The sequence below is a fragment of the Dipteris shenzhenensis genome, chromosome 27 (assembly GCF_047967505.1).
Source record: "Dipteris shenzhenensis isolate YYH24624 ecotype China chromosome 27, Dip_SZ_1.0, whole genome shotgun sequence".
Lineage (NCBI taxonomy): Eukaryota > Viridiplantae > Streptophyta > Polypodiopsida > Gleicheniales > Dipteridaceae > Dipteris > Dipteris shenzhenensis.
In genome coordinates, this window is record NC_141622.1 from 867,512 (window position 1) to 888,634 (window position 21,123).

A 21,123-nucleotide genomic window follows, 5' to 3' on the forward strand; every position below is an offset into this window, starting at 1 on the left:
TTGCCATACATCCAGAAAAACCTGTAGAATTTGTGTGCTGGAAATCTGAGAGATAAAAAATAGGAGATTCTATCTAGAAGGTCTCTGGAATATGAACAAAACCACAATAGATGCGGAATACTCTCCGATGCAAGGTGACATCTTGGACAGAGAGGTGAAGCTATTCGTCGTTTAGCCAATTTCACTCCCACTGGGAGAATACCAACAATACATCTCCATAAGAATAGTCTTTGCTTCAATGGCATTTTCAACTTCCATATCATTTGCAATCTTCCTTTCCACCAGGCTGATGATTTGTTCAGATGCCATAAAGAATTAGCATGATGGGCAATCCAAGGAGGAGGTAAAATTAATCTATAAGCCTGTATAGATGTCAATGACTGCAAAGGCTTAGAAGAAATGCTTGAACTTGAAGACTAAAGGTGCCAATCTTGAAGCCTGTCACTGCCATTCAATGTCGGAATCGGAACCAGAGGAAGTAGGAGATCAGCAATAGCTTTCCAAATAGGTCTATGATGCATTGCCAGGTTGTATTGTCTACATGCTGCTGGAAAAAGGAGAATATTTCCTTGCATATCTACAACATCATCAATGAACCGAATACCCATTTTCATAAGATTGTAAGCTCTGATGGGTTGTTGAACAGCAAGGGGAGAGGAAAACACAGCACTCCAATGAATACTCTCCAATCTGAGTGATGATGCTAGAGAAGCAGGATGAGGAGACCATTTGATGTGAGAGAGTACTTGCTTCCAATCTTGAATCAAGGAATTAGAAAATGGACAACCAGGGATTTTACCTTGAAATTTTCCAAGTACTACTTCCGATGGATCTACTATCCAATGTCCATAAGCTTGTGTGCGCATCTGACCATACAAAATTGCTAGCATAATAGACCAAGGCTGCTCTTGTTGAAAGAATGTTTTGAGCATAGTGATCTTTCTTGCCAACACATGATATTTGATGTTTATTATATTCAAACCACCATGCATTCTGGGTGAGCAAAGCAAGTCCATTTTGAGCAACCGTAAAGCTTTTTTATGAAGCTTGGTTTTCCAAAAAATCTCCATGGCTTGAGACATAAAGGATGAGAGATCTCGAGATGACCAATGTAATAGAGGAAGGTAGAACTGGACATAAGCTAGAACAATAGACTGGACAATTCGAAGCCGTACATGCAGAGGCCATGTGGAAATCTTCCAATATTGTAATTTGTCTTGAATTTTGTTGAACACCCATAACATTTGTTGCTTATTACTGATTTTCCAGCCAATAGGATAACCCAAATGTCTAACTATATTTTCCAGTTGAATAATCTGGCCTGGCCACAGAATAGCATGCCAATCACAAAGCTTGAGAGGCATGAGTTTTGATTTCTGAAAATTAATTTTAAGACCAGCTGCCAACCCAAAATCTGAAAGGGTATCCATCAATAGGCGAATCTCCAATGGACTGTTCTTTAGCATGAAGAATGAATCATCTGCATAGGCCTGCGCTATGAAGGGTCGTGAACCAGAAATCTGAAGCCCCTCTAGCTGTCCAGTATCAACCATGTGATCCATATAAAGAAGCAATGGATGTGAAGCGATGGCATAAAGCAAGGCACTGAGAGGACATCCTTGTCGAACCGAACGTTCGAGAGTCCAAGACTCAGACAAATGTTTCCCTATAAAGCATTGTGCAGTAGAATTTGAATAAAGCCAATATATGACATTAGATAGCTTTGGCCAAAACCAAGTTTTTGCATGATTTGAGAGACATAATCCCACTGTACTGTATCAAACGCCTTTGTCACATCCACCTGCATGACCAACACATCTTGATCTGAATATTTGGCATATTCCATTGCAATAAGAGTGTTAGTGATATTGTCATGTATATGCCGTCTTGGAACAAAACCATATTGCCTGGGATGAAGTCCATCATGAAGGATATCCTTTATCCGATGTACTAACATTTTGGCAATCAGTTTGTATATCACCGGCATCAAAGTAATTGGTCTCCAGTCATCCATAGTCTCACAAAGAATCTTTTTGGGCACAAGCCTAACCAGACCATGCTTCCAAGCTAAGGGAAGATGTTGATGCTGCCATGCTGCATTAATAAACTGCAGAATTGGACCCTTCATTTTTGGCCAAAAGGCTTCGAAAAATTCAACCGTCAGACCATCCCAGCCAGGGGATTTATGTTTACCCAAATGCTTAAGGGCTTCCTCCAGTTCATCATCTGAAAAAGACATTTCCAGCATTGAGGCTTTTTGCGGGGAGACAATGGGAGAAACAAGCTCAGTAAATCTGTTACGAGCCAATGCAACCTGAGGTGCAGAAGAAGAAGGCTGAGAATAAAGGAGCTGAAAGTGATCCAGACATTGTTTTTCAAGCTGAGAGAGAGACTGGGTCCAGAGACCATCTGATTTCCTTACCCTCATGATAGATTGGCTTTGCCTATGTGCATGTAAGTTCCGGAAAAAAGATTTAGAGGAACAGCCCTTATCTAGCATGGGTTTAACTCTGGCCCTAATCTGCCATTTAGACAGCTTGCGTTTATCATTGGCATCAATTATAGAGGAAGCACAAGATAATAAATGCTGTTCAGAATCAGATAGAGATCTTTGATGACTAATCTGTACAAGATACTGCTTGTATGATTTTGCCCACTGGATATGCTGTCTGGTTTCTGCCAAGTACCATCTTCCATATTCCTTGATGACATTTTGAATACGATTTATGAAAGAGATCCAAGCAAATTCCAGATCCTCCTGAGCATGGGATAGCAATGGCCTGCAAGCCAGTCTGATCATATGCTGAAATCTCTCTCTCTCTCTCTCACACACACACACACACACACACACACTCTTTTTTTTTTGGTAAATCCATGATTATATTATCAGCAAAATTTACATGAGGGTCTCAAAAAAGCAGAGAGCCTCAACAGGAAATCAAAAGCAAAGAAAAACTATTTCCAGGCATGACTGAGGAAGATCTCCTTGATGGCAAGCATCATAGATAGATTGCCGTAGGGAGAGTCTGAAATATTCATAAGATTGCAAGAACGGATTCCCAAAATATCGCATGTTGTGATCCTGCCATATGGTCCAAAAAGCCCAATATCTGACCCAGTTCAAAAATAAAGAGTAATGGACCATGGTTGCAGGAAGTCTGCCAAAAAGCCAAAAATGTTTCCCAAAAGGAGAGTTAGGGAAACGAAGGTGAAGCGACATGGAAATTTTGCATAGGAAGGTCTTAGTGCTGGAACACATCCAAAACAAATGAGGCACCGTTTCAGAAGGGGCCATGCATCGAAGACAAGAAGCAGATGCAATCCTTCGTTGAGCCAGAGTGACCCCCACGGATAAGGTTCCTGTAAGACAATGCCATAGGAATAGCTTTTGCTTGAGAGGCAATTTGCTTCTCCATAAATTGCATAGATTCTTTTGCCACCAAGCAAGTGATTTTGCCATATGCCAAAGAGAATTAGGATGTAAGTGAATCCATGGTGACGGCTGGAGGAAAGAGTATGTCGTGCTAACCGTTAGGTTAGGAAGAATAACAGGACGAGAATTTGAGCCCACCGGGTGTAACTGCCAATCATATAATCGGTCCCTGTTAGATAAAGGAGGGATGGGAAGAAAAGGCTGCAGTAATTCAGCAATTTTTCCCCAAATAAACCTGTGATGCATGGCTAGTGGATAAGAAGCCATGGCTTGAGGGAAGGAAAGCATATGACCAGTAGCATCAACAACGTCATTTATACACCTGATCCCCAATTTGCTGAGATTATATGCCCGAATCGGCTCTTGGAGGGCCAATGGAGGATCAAAAACAGCACTCCAATAAATACTTTCTTGCCGAAGGGAATTGGCATGAGATAAAACGGAAGGGGCCCAATGAGCATGCGAAAGGACCTGTTGCCAATCGCTAATAAGTGAAGTAGCAAAAGGGCAACCCGGGATAGAGCCTACAAATCTGCCCAAAATGACCTCCCAAAAATCAGTGATCCATGCACCATGTGCAGTAGTACGTAAGGACGTGCACATGGTTGCAAGCATATGAGTCCATGGCTGCTTCTGACGAAAAAAGGTGAGTAGAAGAGGAATTTTCCTGGCCAAGACATGGTGCGCAATATTCAGCACATTCAATCCACCATGCATCCTTGGGGAACAGACTTTTGTCATCCTCATAAGTCTTAGAGCTTTAGCAGAAGACTTTGTTTTCCATAACAGTTCCATAGCGTGAGACATAAAGGCAGAAATGTCTTGAGAAGTCCAGTGCATCAAAGGCAAATAATACTGAACATAAGCCATAATAATCGACTGGACAATCCGGAGCCTAACATGGAGTGGCCAAGTGGAGAGCTTCCAATAATGGAGTTTGGCATGAAGCTTATCAAAAATCCACTTTAACTGTTGTTTCCTAGTGATGTGCCAGCCAATAGGGTGACCAAGATGGCGGACCACATCACAGGGCTGCATAATGTGCCCAGGCCATAGAAGAGTATGCCAATCATATGAATGCAAAGGTATGAGGCTAGATTTATCGAAATTAACATTCATGCCAGCAGCCAAGCCATATGAAGAAAGAGTGTCCATAATAGTCTTCAACTGCTGCTTCAACTGCTGTGGAGAATTATGTTGCATAAAAAAAGAATCATCTGCATAGGCCTGAGCAATAAAGGAAGGGGCTCCAGGAATCTGAAGACCAGTGAGAAGACCTTGTGCGGTAAGATGATCCAAATATGAGAGAAGTGGGTGAGTGGCAATGGCATATAACAGGGCACTGAGTGGACATCCTTGTCGAACCGAACGACCCAAGGACCAAGATTGCGAGAGATGATTTCCAAGGATACATTGGGCTGTAGAGCCAGCATATAAACAGTAGATGACATTAGCCATTTTTGGCCCGAAGCCCATCTTAGCCATTGTTTGTGAGATAAAATCCCACTTGACCATGTCAAAAGCTTTGGCAAAGTCCACTTGCATAATAAAAACATCCTGTTCAGAATATTTTGCATATTCAATAGCCATGAGAGCATTGCCAATATTATCATGAATCTGCCTCCGAGGGACGAAACCATATTGCAAAGGATGCAAGCCCTCATAAAGCACTTGATGAAGACAGTGCACTAGCATTTTAGCAAAGAGTTTGTAAACAACAGGCATCAATGTGATGGGCCTCCAATCCATAAGATGCTCACACAATTTCCTCTTGGGAATGAGTTTAACTATGCCATGCTTCCATGAGGAGGGGAGTACTCCTGTGTGCCAAGAGTTATTAATCATTTGTAGGATGACACCTTTAAGATCCTCCCAAAAGTGTAAGAAAAACTCCACTGTGAGACCATCATACCCCGGAGCCTTACCAGGGCTAAGATGAGACAAGGCATCATCAAGCTCCTTATCAGTGAAAGGCATATCCAGTTTGAGAGCTTCCTGTGGGTTGATAATGGGATGCACTTGATGCAAAAGAGTCTCCCGAGCTTGTAATTCTTGCAAAGAAGTAGTATTAGGGGGTGCAAACAGCTTCTGAAAGTAAGAAAAGCATTCATGTTGAAGCTCTGAGAAAGACCGAGTCCATTCCCCATCCCGTTTGCAGACTCTGAGGCAAGATGTCTTTCTCCTGAAAGCATGTAACCCTTGAAAAAAGGATTTGGAAGAGCATCCTTTATCCAAAAATTGAGTCATCCTTGCCCGAACCTGCCACTTGGCCAATTTACGTCGGTCATTAGCTTGCAAAAGAGCTTTTGACTGAGCGAGAGTGTCCATTTGTTGGGAAGAAAGGGGCTGCATCTGAAAAAGTGCAGTCAAAGATTGAACCACTGCTTTAGCATGCCGAACTTTAGCTCTCCAATCAAGCATAAAATGACTCCCATATTCATGTATGGCATGCTGAAGCCTGTCCACAAGGCGTTGCCATGCAAAATTACTGTCATAATGGACATGTGCTGCAAGAGGAATTATGGCATGTCGGATCAACTGTTGAAAATGTGCATGCTGCAGATAGCCTTTATTGATATGTTTCATCCGAATGGAATGCAAGGGCATGTCATCCCAGGGCTGACCAAACTGAATGTGCAGCCATAAAGGAGCATGGTCAGAGAGACCAAGGGAATGATCAATCTCAATATGAAGGCAGAAATCTGTATATTGCTGAGCCTGCAGTAAATACCATCTATCTAGGCGAGCCCAGTAGTTAGTAAAGGCATTATGATGATAGGTGTAGCCCCCTATTCCAGTGTGCATGGCTGTCCATAAATCTTGCGCATGTGTCGTGGTGAGCAATTCTTCCCATGATTGCTTTTCATAAGGGATCATATGAGATCTTTGAGTAGTATTGTCAGAAGACATGGGAGAGTTATTAAAGTCTCCACCAAGATCGCCATGGGTAAGAAGCAATAGCATGCCACATGGAGGCTCTGGAAGCAGAAGTTTGTGAAGCATAAACCGAGGCAAATTCCCAAATATCACCATTGACATCACATTGAATCACCATCCATCTGCCATCACAGTCATTAAAGGCAAGCTGGGGCTGCAGCTCATGTCTGACCAATATGCATAGACCCGAGAAAAGCTTAGTACCTGCATAGTGAATATCATAACCCCCAAAATGGCCAACTTGGCCTGCCATAGAATGCTGGTTATGTTCTTGCAAACAGAGAATGTCTGGCTGCCTGGTTAAAACATAATTCCACACTAACCTCCACTTAGAGGGATTGCAGAGACCCTGTACATTGAAAGTAACACAGAGAAGTTTATCAAGCATGAGGATATATACAAAGGAAAGGGCCAAGAATGTACAACCAAAGAGTGCTAATCATCTGCCATCATGGGCTGCAGCCCTTCCTTCCCTGGGTCAAAAGATAGCCCTTCCTCAGATTCACAGACAGGAATATGTTTTTTGAGGACTCCAACCCAATTGAGTAAGGGCGAGGGAGTGGCTGAGGTAGAAGCTTGGTCTGGAGTAGGAGTAGATGCATCCCAGTGGCGAGATTGAAGGGGTCTTTGCCTGAGAACCCGCTTGGGCTGTAAGAAGCCATCAATATCAGGAGCCTTCTCTTTCTCTTTACCTTTGTCCTTGGCTTTGACTATGGCTGGGATTTGTGAAGCCACTTTTCCAGCTTTAGAGGCATTTTTATCCTGATTCTTAGACCCAATAGTCTCTTGCTTACGAGCTGGCTGAACCATTGGAGGAGGTATGGCAGTGGCTGGAGGAGGATGCAAGACAGTAGGGCATTCAGAGGCAAAATGCCCGTACTTATGGCATGAAAAACAAGCACCTGCGAAAATTCCCCATTTCAATTCAAAGTACTTTTGCCCCATCGGCAAACCTTCAACCTCCACTGCAATGGAGGGGAGAGTAGGGGTATCCGTGTCCCACAATATACAGAATCTATTACGATTCCCAGCAGGGCGAGGAGGGCAGATAACTTGGCCCAGTGCAGCAGCCAATCCTGGCAGTTCTTCTCGCATATAGTCTGGGAAATTAACCACCTCCACCCAAACAGGACAATGATGCCGAATGAGACTTTGATAGTCCTTGTTAGGGGACCATGGCATAGCATGCACCATTTGCCGGCCATAAAACAAAGGAGAAAATTCAAGCACACGCTGTTTCTGCAAAGCATCGGTGAGGTGAACTTCATAAAACCCACGAGAGGATACTCTCAAGGATGACTTCCTTCAATCTCGCCAGGATTGGAGCAAGCCTGTTCCCCAGGTTACTTATAAATTGCAGCTACCATCCTTGGTACAGCCACTTAAGAAGCTTGCCCACACTGCAGTCATTATCTTCACGCACGCATGCGCACATGCACATGCACATGTAATTTTATATTGGGGGTGAAATCCATGTAATTTTATATTACAAGAGCGCGTGTGTGCGCACACACAGACACACACGCACATCTTTCTCCATATTTGTCTCCATGATATTTTTTTCCTTGTCAGTATTTGAGCATTTGTCTGCTTGCATTAGATTGAGATTTGATAAAACTGTGTTAGAATGTTCAGGCTGATTCTCTAGGTTCCTTGGACTTGGGAATATCAGCGAGCGCTAATGTTGCAAGCCAGGAACCGTTTCTACCCAAAGATATATCACTTGGTTTCATGGTTGGATCAAGCTTGGATGTAATGCAAGCGTGCTCTTCTCCGGCAAATCAAAATTACTTTTCTTCCTCAACAAACTGTGAGCTCCGCTCAAGCCCTCCCCCCTCCATGGTACCTGCAAGGAGTGTCTGCATCACAGTAACTAGTGCTAGTGAGGATTTACAGAAGGAGGCAACAGTCAGACCTGGTGGGATGTCAACTTGCTGATAAAGATGATCCATCCTCCCAAACGTGCTTTTTGTTGCAATCAGATTATGTACAAGGCTTGGGCTACAAAGAGTTTAAAGGCTTGCGGTTCATGACTATTTTTGGAGGCCTTGCAGGGGAAGATACTCTGGTTAGTCTTTAGATCTTCAATTTTATAGTTCTGTTTTACCTGCTTTCTATGGTGAATCAGGATTCTGATGGTTTCTCTGTTTGTTAACCAGGTTGTTGATAGAATGCATGGCTGCAGATGGATGCAAGTCAGTCACTCATCCGATGGACTTCATGGAGGTCATGAAGCTTCAATACTAAAGAAACATTGTAAATAAATAGCTTGGTATCTTTGCCAATTCAAATGGTGTGGTGTATATTCTTCAAACTATACTTTGATTTAAATATTTACCCTGGCCTTGCATTGAGCAGAAATGAGAAAAGACTTATGGATTGAGATGGCATATTCTGGCCTGCCATCTAACTGTACAACATCAGAAACCATCAAAGATTCTGATGAATGTTTCAGTTGGTTTGGTATCTGCTGATTCCTTTGTGCGCATCCTTTTTTTGTTTGCACAATTCCATTAATCAATCTGTCTATAGAAGTTGTGATCGTTAAACTTCCTGCTGTAGACAGATTCGATGCCATACCCATAAAAAACATGTCACCGTTTCCTACACCACTACATTAGTGAGACCCTCTATAGCTCTTCGGAGCACTAATAGTTGGCATTTGTTTACCCTGTAATAGCAAAGATTCAGGCCAAATCCTGCAGGTGCAAGGTTTGCTTCTTAGTTGCTATGACAACAAATTCACCTCGAGAGCTATCAGCCATACAGACAGTCCATGGAATTATTAATGGCTAGTTCGCTATTTAATTTATGGGCACTGATGATGTGAAGAGGTACGGATAACGTGGACTACAAATGCAGCAGAGGGACAGTTTTCTGAGTTAAAGTTTCAAGTGAATGGCCTTCTAAATTTGATAAGAATCAGCCTGCAGGGCAAGTGGCTATTCTCTCAATAGATAAAGGAGTAGTTGGAAGGCCATACAAATCATAAAGCATGCATGCACTATCCAGCCTGCAGCTAGCTATTCATGCGCTCACAATATATAAACATACACCCAAAAAGGAGGGAGCGAGTTGCTTTATCCCTACCCTCTACTTCCACCTTCCTCTTCTATATATCCTCAACTGTTCTTACTAGAAATAGCATGAGAGCCTTTTTTGGTGAGGGAACAACTACTAGTCGATTTGCACCTACCATGGGCATTGATAGGTACATAGATATGGGATAATGCAAGCTACAAAGCTTTGGCAGTGAAGTATAATAAGTCAATTCCATCTGAAAGGATTGGCTGCTGCTGACACTTATTACACACTTATATATATATATATATGTATATATGTATATATCTATGTACACATATATATACATACATAGATATGTATATATCTATATATCTACATATATAGATATACATATATCTATATATATGTATATGTATACATACATACATGCTCCTTAACCTATATGTATGTATGTATGTATGCACGTAGGTTAAGGAGCGCTTGAGGAGCAAGTGCACAGCATTCCCCAGCTTGGAGACGGTCAAGAGAATATGGCGACCCCATAGCATAAGAGTCTCTCAAAACGAATCAAGGATGTGGCAAGGGGGTCGTGAGGGTCAAGGGATAACCGATTCAATTTTATTAAGGATGCATACAAAGCTCTCACTAATTGAAAAGGGTAAGGGAATTAGTAGTAAGTCTGGGATTGCGCTCCTGTCATGGAATGTTAGAGGCTGCTGCAATAGCTTGAAACAAAGGGGGTGTGTGTCGGTAATTAGGAAGATTAGGCCTCAAATCATCTTAAATGTGGCTGTGATGACTCTCTGTGGTTTACCTTAAAGAAACTAGGCTTTGATGCTTTCGTTAACTGGGAGCTGCCGTTCTGGTCTCAAACCAACTTTTTGCTAAAGAGGTGTGTAGAAGCATAGAGGGGTGGTTCGTAGGTGTGCGTGTGTCGGTGGGGGGAAGTGAGTTTGGTGTGACTAGTGTGTATGCCACTAATAGTAGCTTGGATAGAATGGAATGTTGGCGAAGCTTGTGCAAGAACTTGGAAGGGGACATCTGGGTGCTCGGAGGAGATTGGAATACCCAATAGACAGGTCCCATGGTGGACTTGTAATTTCCAGTGGGAGGAACTTTGCCTCCAGATGGGGCTGATTGATGCTAGGGAAATTGCTTCGGATGGCCTGTTCGGATTTTACCGGGGACAACAAAAGGAAGGGCGATGAGTTCCTTAACCTAAGCTCCTTAACCTAAAGTAGTGCCCCCTCCTCGCAGCCCCCCCTCCCCTGCCTTCTCCCTCCTCTTGTCATCCTTGCCCCTCCTATCGGCCTCGTTGGCAACTCCTTGCTCCCCACTCCCTTCCCCTTTTGCTCCCCTCCACTTGTGTCGCTCTGCCCCTCCTCTCTCCTTTCCCTTCTCTCCCTCCTCTTAGCCCCGCCGCCACATGCCCCCCCTTCTCTCTCTCTCTCTCCATCCATTGCTCTCTTTATCCCCTCTGCCCCCCCCCCTCTCTCCCTTCGCTTAACTGCCTCTCTCATTGTCTCCCTCTCTCTCTTGGCGCTAATGGATTTACTAGCAAAAAACTTCTTACTCCTACTTAGATCTCCCGGCGCTAATGGATTGACTAGCAAAAAACTTCTTACTCCTACTTAGATCTCCCGTTGACACAGGACCAGCGCTGTTGTTCCTCGCTTGAGATAGGTTTGTTGGCTTCGACCTAAATAAATTAAAGACACAATTAGTTAAGTTACAAGCTAAAAAGAATTGGAGAAGTGCAAACTTTGTTCGGGGGAAAATGGTGAAATCTTGACAAAAAAATGTGTGATGACATTCTATACTAAATGATTATGGTCAAAGATCCAAAATCTAGGAGAACCCAAGATTGGTGTTTAATTGATAGCTTCCTGAGGACTCATCGGGGATGTGATGGAAGGGGGGGGAAGGGGAAATGATTGAAGGCGGAGAAGAGCAAGGAAAGCAGAAGATATGGAACGGGGAGGAGAGTAGGGAAAGTTGCGAGCAGAGCGGGAGAGGGATAGAGTTGAGAGAAAGGTAAGTGATGGAAGGTGGAGAAGGAGGGAAAGGGAAAGGGAGGGGAAGTGATGGAATGGGGAGGAGAGCAGTGAAAGTTCGGAGAATGGAGGGAGATTTTTTGGCCCTAGGGAGGGAGATTATTTGTACCTTAATAAATTCATCGAGCTTAGGTTAATTAGGTGGGGGTGAACTAATAAATTGGATTCCCTATTTTCCAATGTCTTGGGGTACATATTCTGTTTTAGCATGATTTGGTTTGTAGGAGTTCTATGGATGTAAAATATAGTTCTTCCTTTAGCTTAGGACAGTAGCTGACATGCCAATTAATTTGCATGTACCATCTAGACATACATCTTATCCTTGTCTACACACTTTTTCAAATTTGGTGTGAAATCCATTTGTCCTTATATTACTAAAAACACTCCCAATGAAAGGGACATCCAATTAAAGCATTAGGAGACATTACTATATAACAAGAAGTAGGATAATCTAGATCCTACATGCATATTTTGTGCCTGAAAGAATTGAAACTTAGCTAGGGATGGATCACCAAAGACTCGGTAGTCACGATCCTTCCATAGAGTGCATGGCGCTTAATAACAAATCCGAAAAAATAAAATCATGTCCTTGCCTTACTGGATGAAATCCAAACAATCGCTTTGTCAAAGCAAGCACTAGGAAAACTGGTTAAAGCCTTTGGTGTAACAATAACAAGAAATTATGAGATTCTAGGCAATGCCAAGATAAATGAGGCATAGACTCTCGTGAAGATAGACATCATTGACAAGTGGCAGGAGCAATATGATGGTGAGCCAAAAGCTGTCCAAATGAGAAAATCCAAGTAAAACTCTCCAAGAGGGAGTTTGGAAGCCCAAATGTGTTGCAATCTTTGGCACCACCACCATCGAGAGGAGTGTCATACACCAGATTCTATTGGCATAAAGAGAAACCCAAGGGGAAGGCATCAAAACCTTATAAACAAATGCAATAGTGATATCAGTTAATGATAGTGTACGGCAAACATGATCATTCCATTGGAAAATCTATCTTTGAGGCAGTCAAGAATTTCAAGACGGGGTATGGGCTGAAAAGCATGTAGCTTTTGTGACAATAAAAACCAAAGAGCCTCTATAAGGTTTTCCCAAAGCATACTGTCTGATAGCTATAGGAAAAGAGATAACCATACCAATCGCATGCCGCATCAAGCACATTATTCGTAGAAGAGATTCCTTTGGACCAAAGAAAATAAGTGCAATGACATTCCGACAAAGCCAATGGAGATGTGAACACCTTTGGCCAATGAAGGTTCTTAGCACGCAAGGAATTTCCTGCAAGAGTTTCCCTATCATTCCATTTAACTTGGGAGAGTATGTGCTTCCAATCCGAATCCATATGTGAGACAAAGGGGCATTCTCTAACTCCGCCATAAATGTGACACAGGAGAAAGTCCGAGTGCGAGGATTGCCAATGACCAAAAGCTGCAGAAGAAAAGAGCAAAATCAAATGTCGCAGAGTGAAAATCCATATGCAAATGAATTGAAAATTCTTTTTCAGGATCGTAGCCAGACCATATAAAGATAAAGCACACGAGGCATGAAAAAATCATTTCTGTGTTATTCGGCAAGAGAAAGGAATCATCAGCTTACACCTATGCAATCAAAGTTTTGCTACCAAGTATTTCTAGACCATGCAAAGCACCGACATCTACTAAATTATCCATGTATTGTAGCATGGGATGAGTAGCGATCGCATAAGCAAAGCACTGAGAGGACAATCTTGCTATATAGAACAAAAGAGGGTCTAGTGATCCATAGTATCACCTGCCAAAATGCCAGATCTTGCATGTCTTGATGTAACTAATAAGATGTTACATTTTCCCGAAAGATCCTAGGACCTTCATAGTTTATGAGATGAAATCCCATTGTGCTGTGTCAAAGGATTTAGCAATGTCAACATTGACATTGCTAATATTCTATCTTGCCCCAATGTACTTTGAATATTCTATATTGACATAAGCATTGGCAATATAAGTGATATGTTTGCGGGAAGTAAAACCATATTGAGTAGGATGCAACCCATCATGTAGAAAGTTGATTTGGGCCACGATCATCTTAGCAACCAGCTTATGGATGACGTGTATAAGACTAATGGTTATCCAATCTATAAAAGAGTCACATATGTTTTTTGGGAAACAATTTTACCAAGCCTTTCTTCCAACTAGCTAGCATAAGCCCAGAATGTTTAGCAAAGTGAGAGACATAAGCCTTAGTAAGTTGTGCTCTGGAATCTCAGTCCATGTACCATCCAAAGTTGTAACCTGACAGATATTAGCAGATTGCCTATTATAATGCAAAATTTTGAGAAATTCCTTCAAGGAACAACCCTTGTCAGTAAAAGCCCTTTGTCTGGCCCTAGTTTCCCATTTTTGGACCTTTATGTGATCATTGCATCGAACAAAGTGTGTGTCCACATGCAGGCAAGCAGCCTCATCTTGAGTTGAATTCTAAAAAATGACTGAATTCAGTTAGTTCTTGATCTGTGCTTTTAGCTTTGGCAACATCCTCTCTAAGATTAGGCATAAAATTATTACCATAGTTGCGAATAACATGTTGATTGCAGGTGATAAAAGCTGTCCATGCATAATTAGAATCTATGTGACAATGTGTCCAAAGAGGAGAAATTGCATCTTTCACCAAATTTTGATATGGCTCATGTTGCAAACAACTATTGTTTACAAAAAGCAACCTTTTATCTAGTAGCTTGTCTTGTTGAATTTCATAATGACAAGTGCAGCCATAGAGGAGCATGATCTGAATGCACGAAAGCATAATCAGCCCACATGTTACAAGTGAAGGCATCATATTGCTATGCATTAAACATTACTAGCGATCAAAAGGGCTCGATAAGCACTATGTTGAAAAGTACAACCAAGACGCAAAGGATGAGTCCCTCTCCAGAGGTGAACAAGACCGAATTGAGAGAACAATTTGATTCATTGCACTCTCTAGAAGCAAGCATATGTGTACGACCCGGTGTTTTGTCTCTTGGCTATGGTGCATTATTAAAATCCCCATGGAAAAATACATTTTTCCTTTAAGGATAATTCATCATATCCCTCAAGGTCAAAGCTCTGTGATGAGAGGATTGTGGCGCATAGACCAAGGCAAATTCAAATATCTCTCCTTGCACAAGGCATTCCACAATTATCCAATGACCAGCTCGGTCATTAAAAGCCACAAGTGGCTGAAGGGCATGTAGAGATGGAGTTTTCACCAGCATAGAAGATGTCATATCTCACAAAGTGCCTACTAATCTGGCCTAGCCTACATAACCATGCTAATTATGCTCTTGCAAGGCCACTATATGAGGCCAGAATTTGTATATATCTTTGGCAACATATTTACAAATTTGTAAGTAGCACCCCAAATAGTGATCAAGACAACATATCTATCTTAGGATCCCAAGCATGATCCTGAGGGTCATATAATAGGAGAGCAGCTTCATCTTTTGGGGATAGAGTATGGCTCGCAATCACTGCAGCCTAAATAATACCTATACCTAATTTCTCGGCAAGAGTGTTCCCATTAGAGGAAGTACCCATCCATGTATGAGATGCAAGTGGCCTTCTAGCTGAGACAATTTTCCTCGGGGTTTGCCAACCTTCATTCAAGGATTTCTCCCTTGCTTTTGCTTGAGTTGTTGTGTCATGTGAGTATTGCCATTTGGGAGGTAGGAGCAACCTCAATCTTCCTTTATTCTAGACAATAGGAACATGCTTATTGGTTTTACAATTAATCCCAGAAGTCCCATGAACATCTTTCTTTTGTACAGAGGCAAGCACACCATCAGGAGGCATCTTGTGTAAAGCTAGGGGACATTCCGAGGCCATGTGGCCAATTACATTCAAAACAAGATCCTGCAAAAAGACCCCATTTAAGCTAATATAATGCACTACCCATTGGCACATTACGCACCGAGACCAAGTACAATTATGGTGTGGGAGCATCCATGTCCCACAACAGGTAAAATCTATTCCATTCTGCCTGAGTGGACACAGCACCTTTCCTAATGAAGCTGCAATTTTTGGCAATATTTTTTCAGGAATTGAGTGAAATCCACAACCCCAACATAAACCGATCAACGACCATAAATCAAAGATTGATAGTCTCGTGTGTAGACCAAGGCAATACGTGCACCATGTGTTGCCCATAATAGAGGGGGGAGTGCTTTTTAGAAGCATTTGCTTGTGAAGTTCATCTTTCATTATTACTTCAAAAAGACCTTGGGCTACATTATGCACTTTGGAACAAAGAAACCACCCAAAGTGCATATCAATTAGTTGCACACATTTGCAGCAATTGGAATTTGTTCTCAGAAAAAGATAATCACAACATTGTTGGCATATCCCCTTACGAGGTCAACAATATCATCCCACCTCAATGGCAATGCCAACCATAGGAGCTGGGTCCTTCCTATCCTTTTGAGTGTCTTCAAACCCCTCGTGCATAATTTCATAAACAAGTTGTGTTTCATGAGATATATTAGGAGGGTCATCTTGACCCATGCCTGGGCTTTGCTTCTTGTTCTGATCTAATCTTTCTTCATCAAAGGTTGTCATACTAATAAGCAACCATCTTAACTGAACAAGAAAAGTTTTGAATCTAAGCTGTCTCACGCAAGGATATGAGTAGCGAGGTGCGAAAAGGGCTAAAGTGAAATATATTTAAGAGGTTTAAAAAACTAAATTAAGGGAGTAAACAGGCAAGCAAATAGGTTGAGATTATGCACACAGAAAATTGGAAGAAAAGCCCTAGCGGGAAGGCTAAAAATCTTGGCGAGGACAGTTGGAACACAAGGTAAAGTTTGTATACCTAGAGTGGCAGCAGAAGCTTATACACAATCAGAACAAAAGGAGTGATATGGAGCTCAAAACAAAATGAACCTATAGGCTATATGCAGGCAAAATAAGGGGGAGTAAACCCCTACTAACACCTTCTTCCTAATAACTTACCCCTTCGATTTTTCTTTTTCTTTTTTGTATTCCTTCTTTGAATGGTCACAAGTACTCACCTTGGCTCACTCAAACCTTGAGGTGCTAGTTTCGGAATAATTACTCATCCATACTTCTAGCAATCATTCCATAATAAGGACTAAAAGAAGATTCAGCCTAGTGCACAAGAAAGACTACCTTAGGAAGGGGGCATGTTAACAGATTCATTAACAATATGCCATCGCGGGTTAACTGATGTGATTTGATGGACAATGGAAAGTTCATAGAGCCAGGATTGTGTCTTGGAGCTACATGGACCCAAGAGGATGGTAAAATAATGAGAAAAGAGAGTGATATAAAGAGATTAGGGTTGGCCCTCCCTTCAAAAGGTGACTTGTATAAAAGGCCAAATGGTTGACTTTGGTCTTCATTGTTGTTTGCACAAGTTTGAATACAAGTTCCCTCTTCTCTTCTAAGAGTGTTTTGGGTATTCTGTTGTTTCCATTGTAGTGCCCTTGTGTTTGCCACTCCACCCCCTTCACTCTCCTCTTCCCTTCCCATTCTCTCCCTCCCTTCTCCCTCTCTTCTCCCCTCTCCCCCTTCCCTCTTTCTCTCATGGAAACACATTGCAACAATCTGGAGGCCGCTTGAGTGACACTTGCAGATGGCTTGTGCCTTGCATTGGCTCTCACAAGGAGTAGCTTGGAGTGGAGGCTCCATCGGCATCTCTTCAAATCCCCACAACATGTGTGTCACTGTCAAGACCCACACAGTAATGCACACATGAGGGCTCGACATGATCCAGGTTTGAGTAGCCACCTTACTCTTGTTTCCACACAAGATGTGTTAAGCGATCAATTAATCAACCCAAAGCTAGTATCAGAATGGTTAAGTGTTCTAACTATTAGAAGTTATAACCGTATATGCAGCTACCACAAGTTGGGTAAAGGAGAGAGCATGAGAAGAGAATACACAATATGCATCCTTGTAATGATCTATTCTGTTGAGTAATAAAGAATCGAATCTGACTATCTTATATTTTGTATACTATTTATCTATTTCCACTTTGATGCAATGTCTTGTATATTCTTGTTTGAATCTAAAATCAGAGACAGTAAGATGCATTCTACTTTGCAATTGAGAGATCTTGGATGTACTGCATATACAATCGTTCTCCTCCTCTTCTATTGGTTTTTAGATTTTGTGTAATGTCTCCCTTTTGTCCATCATATGGGTTTCTCAATTTAAAAAGAAAAGGATTGTGTAATCTACCCTAGTGAGCACTTAAGATATTGTAATCTACCCTAGTGATTATGAGATTTGCCAACTGTACTCACCATGGTTGGTAAGAGGACTTTCCCATGCTAACAAGTGATGCCGTGGGAGCCTCACTAGTAGAATAAATTTACAACCCAATGGCTCACAAATGCTGCACAATGCCGTTTTGGTGGCAGTGGACTGCTAGCTTGGTAGGTAGAAACTTTTCGAGACTATCTCACTGAGTTCATTGCCATTTACTTAGATGGATTTTTTGTTTACTTGGAAAAGGTCTTCTTGCCTTCTACAACCTGTCCTATTTCTCCTAACTCTTTCGTGGCTAATGATGTTATTTTTTCCATTTTGAGTTAGATGGTTCTGATGAACCGAAATTTCAATTGATTACTCTGAGGCTTGAATTGTTGTGCCAGTTGAAGCTAAACTATCTTGGAATCTGTTAGTAAGAAGAACATGTGTAGATTGGACATAGTGACTGCTTCTGTGTACTTGGTAATGCTTCTCTCTTGTTCACACATGATGGACAACATACCAACATATAACAAAACTAAGCTATGAAGAATAGAGTCCTAGATCAAAACCTGGATGTTGGGTATGTAACTTGTAAAATGCATATGCATAAATTCCAAATGCTAGAAGTCTTTGCAACGGATTACTATGAACATGAGTATGCTGAATTGAACACCATCTACACATGAATGATAAAGGTAAAGGAGCCCACCAATTAAGGTGAATTTCCAAGCCTTCAAAGCCAATTGTTTGCATTTATCTCTCTTTATATTGTGAGGAAATATTCCATGAGATGAGATAAGCAAAGGAACGAACGTTGGGCTAGAGTTGGTGAAATCAAAGCCATGATTTGAATTGATTATGCTAACATTCTTGGCATGGCAATGCACGTATAGGAGAATGAATGTCTGCAAATCGACAAGACAACAATCCCATATCCCAAAGAACATTCTTGCAACTCCGACTCCATGAGGAGCTCCACTACGATTCTACACGTAGTTATGCTCATTAGCCAAGCTCTCCCCTATGCACCTCTGTCTATTCTACGTTCGTAAGTTTCTCTTCTCGATTTTTTGGGTTTCTCGCTCACATTCAAACTTGGCCCTCCGTTCCCACGTAACTTGGTTTGTTTATCTTTTTTATCATAGCATGCAGTCTGGAGACGGTGGTCTGCTACTTCTACGTAGCTCTTACTCTCCGTAGTAGCTCTTGTTTTCTTGTTACCCTTTCACAAAATAATAAATATATGTATGCACGTATATAGTTGTACATATAACTTTATATATATAGTCTTCTATATATTTATATGCTTATATATAGTTGTAGATTTATCCATTAATTAAGTCACCTTCTCCCTTGGTCCTTAACAAGTTTTGGTTTGATTTTTTTGCTTTTTATTTTTCTTTATTTAATCTTTTTCTTGGTTAAACCAATCTTTTCATTTCCCTTGGTTAGATGTTCTCCCCTATTTTTCTTGGTTAATTAGTTGCTTTAATCAATTAATTGCCACTAATACATATAGAGATTCTTAAGCAAATTGGTTTATTTTCCCTTTAAAAGAAATCTGTGTCTAGGTTGCCCTTGTTGTGCAATGATGGGTGAGGATTACCCCCCATTTTCAATTAATTTTTAATTACATTTTTCTAAAAATGGTGTGGATTTTTTGCTCTAATTTTGAAATTCCCAGTCAAGTAATTTATGTACATTTTATTTCTCTGACCTATTTTCAACCTAGTTTAGTGAGGAATACCCCCCATATTTAAAAAGGGTGTGGACTACCCTCCTATAACAAGGTGTAACTTTTCTCTTAAGATGATTATTCATTTCTTGGTCTATTTCAAATGATGGTTATTCTAATGGTTGTGGACTAACCCCCCCTTTTTTTTCACACATTTTCTATGGATTATCTCCTTTTATTTTTCCTCCTTGATGACTTTTTTTATGCATTAGAATCTAGAAGGTTGTGCATGTTCCTAGGTAAGGCAATAAAAAGCCAGGGAACACACACATTACCTATCTACCCAAATCATGCTATCTTGTTCTAACATATAGTGTATTTGGATGGTGGCAAGTAAGTAGACCTTGACCTCGAAGCCTGGACTATCGGACGAATTCGACACTATTGTACACTGATTCTTTGCTTTAAAATCTATGTAAATAGGAATTCTATTGCCAATCCTTTAGCTTTCTGTACCAAAATTTTGGATTACAATAGTGTCAAAAGTTACTTCAATTTAGTTTTCTTAAAGAATTTCAATCCATTTCTCATATGCATCCTTTTATAATTATCCAAATGATTGAATTAATTGTATGGTTCATTTATTGATGGGATTATTAAATCTAAACACACACACACACACACACACACACACACACACACACCCCTCTTCTTTATTAATTCCCTCCATAATGATCACAAATTTATTCCCTTTTTCTTACACCCTTTCCCTAAACTCACGATTACTCTAGTTGTCTTTACTCTCACAAGCTTATATTAAGCTTAATAAGCCATGGTTAAGTTCTTATTTTTATTGTGACACTGACAACAAGGGAGGGGTGTTTATGACACATGTCTTCCCAACTAGGGTTTAAGATGGTTCTTACCATGTTTTTCTTGTTAGGTGGTGGAAGGTATGCAGACTCCCCTATTTAATAAAAGTGATGCTTGTTGTGACTTATCAAAGCTCAACCCTTTGGTGCAATTATGCATTATGTAAAATTTTGCAAAATGCGAACCTCTTAATGATCTTTTTTATAATCACTAATAGGGTTTCACCTACATGTTGAGACTTTTCCATTAAATGCAATAATTTCTCTTCTAAATCCATTGTCTAAATTGGTTTCATTTTACCCATGAAAGAGGGTTTTGTAAAGTCTTCCACACACCAACACACATGCATGCACGAATGCATGCACATACATCTTGGTGCTGTTTGATGTTTTAATCGCCATGGATAATTGGAACCAATTGTGCCTAGAGCGTTGGATGAAACCTCTTCAATGACAATCTCAAGCAAATCAGCCCCCTTGCAACATCATGCCTTAACGGGCGATACACAAAGCAATGTCAACAATTGATTCCAAGCATTGGCAACCATTGGCAACTGCCATACACTAGATCCCATCTTCTTGCAAATTGATGCTAAGGTCATGCAGGTAAAACCTCCACTCACACATGAAGAACTAATCGATCCAGAGCTGCCATTCTTTATGGTTGACCTTGAATGGAATAATGAACTTGAAGAAGGTACCCATTCCAATAATGACTCAGAATTTCCTTGGAACCTTGAAAAAGAGGCTGAAAATGCTCAATTTGAAGACCATGTCTTTGACAATGATTTCACCATTCTCCATGCCCTAATGGCGGTCAAACTTCCCAAAGTTGAAACTCCAAAGTTGAATAATAGTAGAAGATCCCACAAGAAAGCTAAAGGAACAC

General features: G+C 41.1%; 1 protein-coding gene across 2 annotated transcripts in view; it reads left to right on the plus strand.

Annotated features, from left to right (window-relative positions):
- Positions 1-8,825, plus strand: part of LOC147883705 (TSL-kinase interacting protein 1-like) — a 79,441-nt gene extending 70,616 nt beyond the window's left edge. For both annotated transcript variants that reach the window (XM_087398990.1, XM_087398991.1), the window contains exons 14-15: positions 8,006-8,438; positions 8,530-8,825. In XM_087398990.1, the coding sequence (XP_087255116.1) occupies positions 8,006-8,308 (303 nt within the window). In that variant the 3' untranslated portion in view covers positions 8,309-8,438; positions 8,530-8,825. The remainder of the gene's footprint in view (positions 1-8,005; positions 8,439-8,529) is intronic.
- The last annotated feature ends 12,298 nt before the right edge of the window (positions 8,826-21,123 follow it).